Source organism: Amphiura filiformis, chromosome 10, assembly GCF_039555335.1.
Source record: "Amphiura filiformis chromosome 10, Afil_fr2py, whole genome shotgun sequence".
In the NCBI taxonomy this organism is placed as follows: Eukaryota; Metazoa; Echinodermata; class Ophiuroidea; order Amphilepidida; family Amphiuridae; genus Amphiura; species Amphiura filiformis.
Genome location: NC_092637.1, coordinates 65778594 through 65788897, shown reverse-complemented (window position 1 = coordinate 65788897; position 10304 = coordinate 65778594). Strand labels below are relative to the sequence as shown.

Below are 10304 nucleotides of genomic sequence, written 5' to 3'. Positions count from 1 at the left end.
TGCATTCACAAGGTTAATACCCACCATTCTTTTTTCGAAACATGGCTACGCCACTTTAATTCCCTCCCATCTTTTCATTTGATATATGTGATACGTTTACATTTAAAGAAACAAAATACTTACCAATTTCTTCACAAATTCACAGTGCTATGTTTCAAAAATTCAAAATATTCCAAGAAGTTAAATTCCTCGTTGCACATGAAATGCATGCTTATGAAATTATAAATGAATATAAGATATCGTTCCTATGGCGTGCAATTAAGCCATCTTTGACTGGTAGCTATGGTAGATATGGTGGCATACATTAGTTACTATGGTAACCTTGGAATGGGGCCGACATTTTATAAATTAATTTAGAAGTAAACACGTTATTATATATTTTCGAATAATATTATTTTCCAATCCTAATTTTTTACCATCAAATTTCTAGATTTTATGGCAAGATGTCCATTAAGTGAGGTGGACAATTGTCCATTTGGCCATAAAATCTAGAAATTTGATGGTCAAAAACTATGATTGGAAAATAATAAGATTCGAAAATATGAGCAGCAACGACACCACTTGCATTACATTCCAGATGTTAAATCTACATCATATGCAAAATTTGAGGAAAAATGAACGAGTCCATTTTATTTTAGAGTCATTTTTCTATAACTGGTCTTTACATGTAGCCCTATGGAGAGAGTGGCCGTTGAGGGCGATATAACCCCCATTATAAGAACAAAAAAGTGATTAAAAAAAAACAGACTCGTGCGAATTCAAAAGGTCAGCATATTGGTATAATTCATTATAATATATATGTATGAACAGAAGTTTGTAGTATTATTATTATTAAGTATATTACACTTATGTGAAATCATTCGTTAACCAAAAATTATACAATATTCATGTAAATATTTCTGTGCAACTTTGGTCATGCGCTATTATAGTGCGACTTCCTAGGGTATTTTGTTACATACCGGAAGTAATACCTGCATGAACTTTGACCCCAATGACCTTTGACCCAATGACCTTTGACCCCAATGGATGTAATTTTGCAAATTGCTATGGAACTAGGCATATCACTTTTAAAGCCTGTTTAATCTACATGTACTCCGACATACTAAAATCTCAAGTCTTTACAAGCGAGTGCGTACACGTCGCCACAACAGCATGATTTTGATACCTCATGATGTACTTATATTACCCTGTGAAAACTAAGCCTCAAATGCTTTAAGGGAAGGGGTATGAACGTTTGGACAGTATTTATTGTGGGACATTAGAGCACATCAGACATATCGAATTGCATTCTGAATACGAAGAATGGCCTTCTGATATCGAATAATTTTGATTTTTGAAATTCGCAATGTAATACATTTTATGGCAAATCATTAAAATTGATATTTTTGATATTTAACAGTACTCGAAGTAAACTTTATAAATCTGATGATTTCTACCTAAAGTGTATGTAGGTGGGATGAAAAGCCGACGATCAATTGAAAATTTTGACCTTTCGTATTGAAGATATGGATTTTTTTCCCAAAACACCCAAAAAAATAGGTCTTTTGGGGAAAAAAAATCCATATCTTCAATATGAAAGGTCAAAATTTTCAATTGATTGTCGGCTTTTCCTCCCAGCTACATACACTTTAAGACTATATCATTAAATTTATAAAATTTACTTCGAGGACTGTTATATCTCCAAAATGTGACAAATAATTTGTCATAAAATTTGTAGTATATCGTGAATTTCATAAAATGAAAGTTATTTGATATCAGAAAGACATTCTTCGTATTCAGAATGCAATTCGATATGTCTGATGTGCTCTCATGTCCCACAAAAAATGCTGTCGAAACGCTCAAAACGCTCATTCCAGGTCCCTTAACTATACTGTGTATATTTTACCTCATTTGTTCGACTCTAAATCGAAATGTGAAAACCAGCAATATTTGAAAGAAAATTATACTGTGTTTTTCCATATTAAGAGATGATTTTGTTTCACATAATGTAGTATTCACTGACATTTTGTGCTCCCTTTTAATATTGAGCCAAACGAAAGAGACAAAACAAAGTAAATCGCTATTTAATTCCAACTTTTTGATGTTTTTTTTTCTGTATAGATATCTATAATATGTTTGAAAGTTTAACCTTGCTAATACTCCATTTCTAAACATTACTTGATTTACGGTATAAGATGAAAAAAATAATTTAAACGAATTTACCGTAGAATAATATAAAAGTATCCACAACGGTTTAATTAACAATTTGGTAAAATCGCCACTAATCGTCACGGTCGTCAAGGAACTGAGAATATATTATTTCTAATTATTGAAAGTATTTATGATAATATATTGATGCTGTTCTTTCTGTAATCGATATAAGATAGTTAAAGCAAATGTACCATGGCAACCTGTTACCATGGTTGGACTGGAGTTTATACTATACATAATTAATATATTGTTATAATTTAATGTGTTCAATGACCCGAGTCGAAGCGAGCTTTATTCGACTTCAGCCTCGCGTTAATAATTAGCCTATACTGTAATTTCCCTAGATACAATTGAACATTTAAAGAACATTTTGTTGGAATATTTTGCAGCAATACGGTGAATGTTATGTAATGTTTTGTATCACTTATAATAGTTTATATAGCCCAACATCTATATATACCCCACTGACAGAGCTCACTCGTATTGTAATCCAAGATTCTTCCAATTTATTAGAAGAAAAAACTGAACGCTGGACTTCGTATGTTTGTCAACCGAAAGTGAACCAATTTGACATCCGCAGTATTATGACATCATCCAGGTAAGAAATACCACGAGCACTGATAGATACCACCACACACACCACCACCAAACATCCCTCCCACGTCTCTCTTTCTTTCTTATAACAAGAATATGCCCCACAGAGCTCGCTCTCATTTTAGTCCACGATTCCCCATGATTTATATGTAAGAAGTGAAAACTGGACGCTGGGATTCGTCACCCAAAACTGAACCATTTTGCCATCCCGTGTTATATGACTTCATCCGGGTAAGAAAATAGCATTATAACTGACTGATAGAGATACGCTCTTGTTCCGGCAGTTAACAGTCGCCAAGAAGAAAAGTTTAAGATTTTTAAACAATTAATGTTCAAAGGCGTGATTTTGCGCTTAATCTGCAAAGTTTAACGTATGTTAAAAGACTGTTAAACTCGAGCGTATAAAGGTGGTTATTTTTGTTACGTTAAAAGGCGTTAAACTGTGTAATGTTTAGTGGAATTGTACTTTACCTGTTTAACGATACATCTCGCGCCACGGAATTTTAACCAATTATTGTTTAAAATGACAAAAGCAAATGGCGGCCACGAGTGAATGCTGGTCGTGCTGCTTATCTGAAACTTCGTTCAAATAGGTAGGTTTGAGTCAATCAGGTTGCACCAAACTCGAGATTCGTTTGATAAGTTATGCATAGACATTGTTGAGACATAAAGGATGGATATTGATGCGTTCATTTGCTAGATTTAACAACGTCATTGGGATTGACATTCTAGCGATACTGTACTGTACTGTTCTACGTGCACGGTACATGTATATCACCAATGTGTGTACCGCGATGTTCAGTTTTGGGCATACGCACAATAGCTTACAATGTAGACGAGATGCATTGAAGTATCGGTATGCTGGATACCGTATCGAGTGTGTGAATTTATTAGCATTGATGTATTGTATTTTAGCATTGTATCGTAATGCATGCGAGAGAGAAAGGCTTACTAGATTTTAATTTTTTACTCGGATACATTGCCCGGATACATAGCCCGGATACATAGCGGGTTGAAGTGATAAAAAAAAAACAACTTTATGCATGAAATTGTATTTTTGAACGAATCTCACAGTTGACCAAGATCTGATGACTTCAAATCTATCATGATTTATGTTTCAGTATAAAATTTAAAAAGAAAGAAAGAAAGAAAGTCCCAATCATAATTAAATCCAATACAACCATTGATTAAGCAGTTGTATTTCTTAAACAATCCTTAGATAAAATAGAACATATAAATCATTATCTGTTTAGAGTTATTAAGCAAATATTGATTAAAAGACCTTAAACAACCTAATTGGTTAAGCACTTAAACTTGAAGCTGGTTAAAGTGCTATATGCATTTATTGGTTAAAAGTTTTAACCAACTATTGATTTGAGCCTTAAACAACAAGAAAATTAAGGGCCCTTAACCAATATTTCGACGAGAGGACCACGTAACTAACACGAGTTTAAGATTGATTAAGATTGTTTAAGACTTTTTTAATTGGCGAAATAAGAGTGTACCCGCGCACACTCTGCTACCATACATCCCTCCAACATCTCCACAACACCTTCTTTCTTTCTTTCTTTCTTTCTTTCTTTCTTTCTTTCTTTCTTTCTTTCTTTCTTTCTTTCTTTCTTTCTTTCTTTCTTTCTTTCTTTCTTTCTTTCTTTCTTTCTTTCTTTCTTTCTTTCTTTCTTTCTTTCTTTCTTCTTTCTTTCTTTCTTTCTTTCTTTTTTATGAACATTTTTATTTTACATGGAGATTAATATTAGACAAGGCTGGAAAGGCCCCCATTTTAGGCCGTTTTAGGCACTTAAATACTCATAAAAAAGAACAGCAACAAATTGAGTAATACAATTTGCACAAAATGCTACTTGAGCAAGTGCAAATATAATTAAATAGTTAGGGGGCTATAGCTAAAACAAAAAATATCCTATACCTTAGTGGTTATGAAACAAAGGTGCCCCATTGCCATCCCGTGGATACTGCCCCTCCATGACAAAAGAAGGATGGGACAAATTTATGTTATTGCGATATGGCGCCAAAACACGATTTTCCGTGATTTATTAAATATTTTACGTAATATTCATACTTTATATATGTTATTCTGCTAATCAGTGTACCAATCGAGTTTCTAATTAGATTATCTCCACAATTATCAACCCTAATCTAGCAAAATTATACATTTTTGGAAAGCTAAAGGCATAGGCAATTTAAATGTACCAGATTTTTACCAGATTTCAACTCATTATACAGGGTGACCTTCAAGTTACACAGGGTGGAATAAAAAAATCGGATACAAAGTGGGTTACTTAATGCATTGCTTCCCAGCAAACACATAACGTTTTCGACATCATTCGCAAAAGGTTATAAAATGTTGTCAGAAAACGTTTAAATGTCGGGTTATATAAAGGGTACATTAAGGGTATAAAACGTTTTCATAAAATTAAATAACATTTGTTGGTAATTTACTGCACAGCAAACACAAATGTTTTACAGAAAACATTTAAATGTCGGGTTATATAAAGGGTATAAAACGTTTTAATAACATTCCAAAAACATTTTTGAAAACTTGGTACAAATCATTTAAACAGAATGTTATCTTGGGGTTGAAAAACTATTTTACAAAAAATGTTTGCCCAAAATATTTACAATAACATGTTTAACATGTTTTCACGACCTTTGTATAACCCGATATTTAAATGTTATTAAAACGTTTTGTAAAAAACATTTTAAGAACATTTCTGTGTTTGCTGGGTGCAAATATTTTAACATAATGTTATTTAAGTGTTGACAAAATATGTGGCCAAAAATGTTTGCAAAAATTGTTTACAATGACATTTCGAAAACATTTTAAAATATTGTTGTAGTGTGTTTTCATACAAAACGTTTTAAAACGATTTCATGACCTTTATATAACCCGACATTTTAATGTTATTAAAACGTTTTAACCTAAACCAAAACCCAAAATATAACTTATTTAAAACGCTTTAAAGACGTTTTTGTGTTTGCTGGGTTATTACCAACTTGCAGTAGTGTTGACATTTTTTCAAAAAGTTTCTAAGTCCCAAAAAGTGGGGTAAAAATACCTTATGCATGCACACTATAATACGCGTGTGTTGGAATTTTTCAAGAAAAATGACTAAGTCCCTAAATGTGTGTTGAAATGTGTGTTGTTTTTCAGGTTCTAATAAAGTGTTGTTAAATATGCTTATTCCACTTTCGAGTAGAGTATGATTTAAAACGGATAATCGGCATTTTATTCCTGCTTGATGCTTAAATCAACCAACACTACAAACTATCGCTAAACTTGCTTGTATGAAAAGTCGTGGCACTGAAACCGCTTTGAAATTACATTTACCGTTTCAGGAAACACAAAACGTTTTCGACATTACTCACAAAAGGTTAGAAAAGGTTGCCATAAAGCGTTTAAATATCGTGTTATATAAAGGGTATAAAATGTTTTTATAAAATTCAAAACATTTTTGAAAACTTGGTGTATATATATTTGGCAATAAATGTTTGTAAAATATATTATTATAAAAACATTTTGACATTTTAAAAATGTAGTTATAGAGTGTTTTTGATACAAAACGTTTTCATAGCCATCACATAACCCGACAGTTAATGTTTTAACCAAAACCAAAACCCAAAATATAACCCGTTTTAAACGTTTTGAAAACGTTTTGTGTTTGCTGGGTCAGTTAGGTTACCCGAACATAATTATGGGCGCAACAATTTGAGAATTAAGCTTAATGATGGATTATTATTGAAATCACCATGCCTCGTAGGCTTATGACTATCATAATCATAGTACTGATGGTGGTCATCTTATATTTAACATAATGTGGAGGAAGATAATAATGTAAAACATTGTCGTTTTGTCCAAAGACATGTCACCTAAAATATTGATCGAGAAATAAGGCTTAGGTTACTATTGTTAAGTCATGTTGTATTATGTAGGGGGGTGTTGATCAGAATTATTCTACTTAGATAAGTTTGCATATTTAACTCGTCTGGATTGTTTACCAATCACGGGTATTTTTATTTCCCGTAACTGCATTGGTATAGAAGGCACAAATAACAATCTGAACAAGTGTTCTTAAGTGACTTTTCATTTATTAAATACTGCAAAAGATATGAATATAAACATTTAGATAACAACATTTTTACTTGTCGGACACGATGGAGAACAATCAAAACCGACGCCGAATGAATAAAGGTCAATGACCGCATTAATATCCATACATAAATTCTTCCAGCCACATTTCCCTCATACGCATTTTCCCCCCTAATATGAAATTTGAAAAAGGAAGTAAATTAAGCTGAGCAAAGGTGGGGCTCGAACCCACGCCGCGCCGCTATTGTGGATACAGCATTGGTCTACTTCCAGCGCCTTAGACCGCTCGGCTACCTGACTTGTTGGCCATCGCGAGACTTATTTGAACATATAATCACAACTTCATACCACTTGACAAGCAAAGACAGAAAACGTACCATATTTTGGAATTGTATCTACTTAAAAACATTAATGTGTATTATATAACGCTTAACTGTTCATAATAGCGTGTTCTACATACATAAATACGATAAAATTCTATAAAATATCCACATTAGACCCCAAAGTTTATTTCAGAAAATAAAAGATTAGATTACCATAAAAACGAAACAATAATCTTTGGCGGGGTCTAATGTAATTTTTACATATAATTTTCAAAAAAATTTCTGTCGTCATTCTCGCTCAATTAAAAAATATTTTGGGGTATATAAAATTAAAATTAAATTCTCTGCCTCCTAAACCTACATAAAGTATAGCACGCTTGGGTATCACGAATCGTTATATATGATGTACATTTAATATTCATATATTCTTTTATACATAGGATGCTTCAGTTTTTACACAAAAAGTATTTCCTTTCAAAAGCAACCAGGCTTCCCTAGAATGTGCAATAGATTAGCATTACATGTTTTCTTATTTTAACAGTATTCTAGAAACTACTCTTGCAGTTTGGCGAAAAGAGGAGTGATTACTATCCAATCAAAACATAGGTGCATAAAAACAATGTTAGAATAAAATTAAGCTTGAAGTAGATACCATATAATATTGTTCATCGGATTATTTTATGTGTAGGGCTGACTGAATGAAAAATGATTGGTCATTGATTGATCAATCTAACTTCGCAAACAGTATGCTTCGCCTATATTTATAAATACGTATTTATACATACGCACATGACCCATAAGCATGACATACCAAGACCAGCAAGTGTGACCAAAGTAGTTCTAGGGGTAATTTCGATTTTGCGCAAGCCACCGGAAGAAGTCATTGTGATAAAAGGTCATATACAACTTTGGTTGATGTAAATGCATCTTTTAGATTCTTTTCCATATGCATATAATCTAACTAAGCACCTGAAAAGGCACATCGAAAACGTCACTTAGGGTGATATCAGGTTTAATTGTGGTCAGTACCACTGACCCCTAACTAGCTGGGTTGTGATGTTAAACACCTTGAGTCCCGATGACGGTACCTTGTGACGTCATTTGGCGAGGTAGAGTTCTGATTGTTCTGTCCCAGGCGTGTGAGAGGTTGTTTCTGAATCCCCCACCACGATTGGGGATGGTTGTTCTGCTCGTACCCAGATGGCTTCTGTTAATCCCCGTTCGTACCACCGTGCTTCACGGTCGAGGACTTTGACGTCCTCAAGGTCACATCGTAGCTATTCAGTAACGTATTATAAAGTTTAAATTGGTTTGTTTTTACAAATTACGACTACGTATTAATTTCACTTTTAATATTATTCATCTCCTCTTCTGTATCATACCTGTAAATTAGCTAATCAAACATATGCTTGGTTCTTCGTTCCCTTGTATATTGATATATTAAGAATAACGATTAATCATCATTAATTTGAACCTGTGCCCTAGTGTGTAATGTTTGAATATTTCCATGTTTCGGTGTACGATGCTTAAGGCTCTTTATTTGTTTACACTGGACAGGTTGAACAATTTACGTTTGCGTATTTTTTTTCCTTTTTCAAAATGGACCTATCAAAAGAGGCTAGACTGGGGGAATCAGGACTTCTAGTTATGTTATATGGGTAACACTGCCTGTGTCACATATGTGACATGATCAAAGGGAATGAGTCAGTTGTCGGCAATTTTCAATTAGAATTGTTTTGCATCATTTTCTAGCAGTTTACAAATGCTACATTTTGATGCAAATCCCATCAAAATCGGACATTTGGTTACCGATTTATGAGCAATTTATCAATTTGAACACTGTTTTTGCCAATATCTAAAAAACTATATTAGCGACATCCGACTCATTCCCCTTGATCATGTCACATATGGGTACAAAAAATGCCCCAATTCAATGATAACTAGCCTTTTAACCCAAATGTGACCCCCCCCCCCCCAGTTACGCCACTGATAGGCCTAGATTTCAATAGCTAAATCGTAAATTCCTTAATCTCACACATATGGGTAAATGTTTCAAATGGGGTCACTTATTCGGGTAACCATTTCAAAATTCACAATACCCGTGTGGAAGATTAAGGTTATGACTTCCATGGGAACTGCAAGGCTTTTAACTTAATTAAATAGTTACTCCAGTATCCATATTGCAAGTCCAATGGCTAGAGCAGCAGCACCAACAGCTGGGACGATCCATTTAAGGTTGTGCATTACAGATGAAGCTGAGGAATGGCTTGGGAATGATGATGAGTCTGTAGTATGGATGGAGTCACTGCTAGTGTTGGCTGTAATTGATTTACCTGCAGGTGAATGTACAACACGAAATTAACTTTTAATATTTATTTATGACATCTTTATACAGGGTAGCCATTAAAAAAATGATGAAGCATTGCTTTTCGTATGGGACCTCTTTTGGATGCAATCTGAAGAGGTTTGGACCTTTGGAATTGTTTCTGGGAATCTGATGGTGTGAAGATGCATAACGAGATTTTCCTACCTTGTATAAGTGCTGGGTCAGGCTTCCACACATCTTTCCTGGGTGCTTCCGTACTCTTTTTCTCTTCAAGGAACTTCTTCCAATCAGGTGGGTCACGTGGTAACAAGATTTGCATATGATTCCAGAATCTGATTGGAAATCAATGGGAAATGATAAACACTATGTTACCATCAATTGCAGTTAATGTAAACTAGGCAACAAAGAGCACACATTTGTTTAAACTGGTCAAAATGGCTTAAATAGATTAGTTTGCTTAGTAAGGGTTTGGTTGAGTGTACTGAATGTACTCCTTCCAAAGCATTCTTTAAAGAAGACAAGATTTGAGTTTGAGAGGTTCTAGGGTTTGTACATATGTAGTGCATGTTTTTGGCATTAACGCGTTGCACGTAAAAACGCAAACAACCACCCATGTTACGTCAAAGTTTACCCACTTTTGGACATATTTACAATCATCCATACCCCATTAATCAGAAAGAAAACGTTGAAAACGTTTATTATTTTATTATCAAGTTGGCTGATCGCTGTCAGCATGCTCACCGTCAGTGTTATGTTTGTTCATGTT

At 33.9% G+C, this 10304-nt stretch overlaps 1 protein-coding gene across 1 annotated transcript in view; it reads right to left on the bottom strand.

Annotated features, from left to right (window-relative positions):
• Positions 1–6904: 6904 nt before the first annotated feature.
• The window catches only part of LOC140163182 (cytidine monophosphate-N-acetylneuraminic acid hydroxylase-like), a 51873-nt gene continuing 48473 nt past the window's right edge, over positions 6905–10304 (bottom strand). The window contains exons 15-16 of the mRNA XM_072186567.1: positions 9743–9870; positions 6905–9545 (exon numbers count right to left, since the gene is read on the bottom strand). Of these exons, the coding sequence (XP_072042668.1) occupies positions 9376–9545; positions 9743–9870 (298 nt within the window). The 3' untranslated portion in view covers positions 6905–9375. The remainder of the gene's footprint in view (positions 9546–9742; positions 9871–10304) is intronic.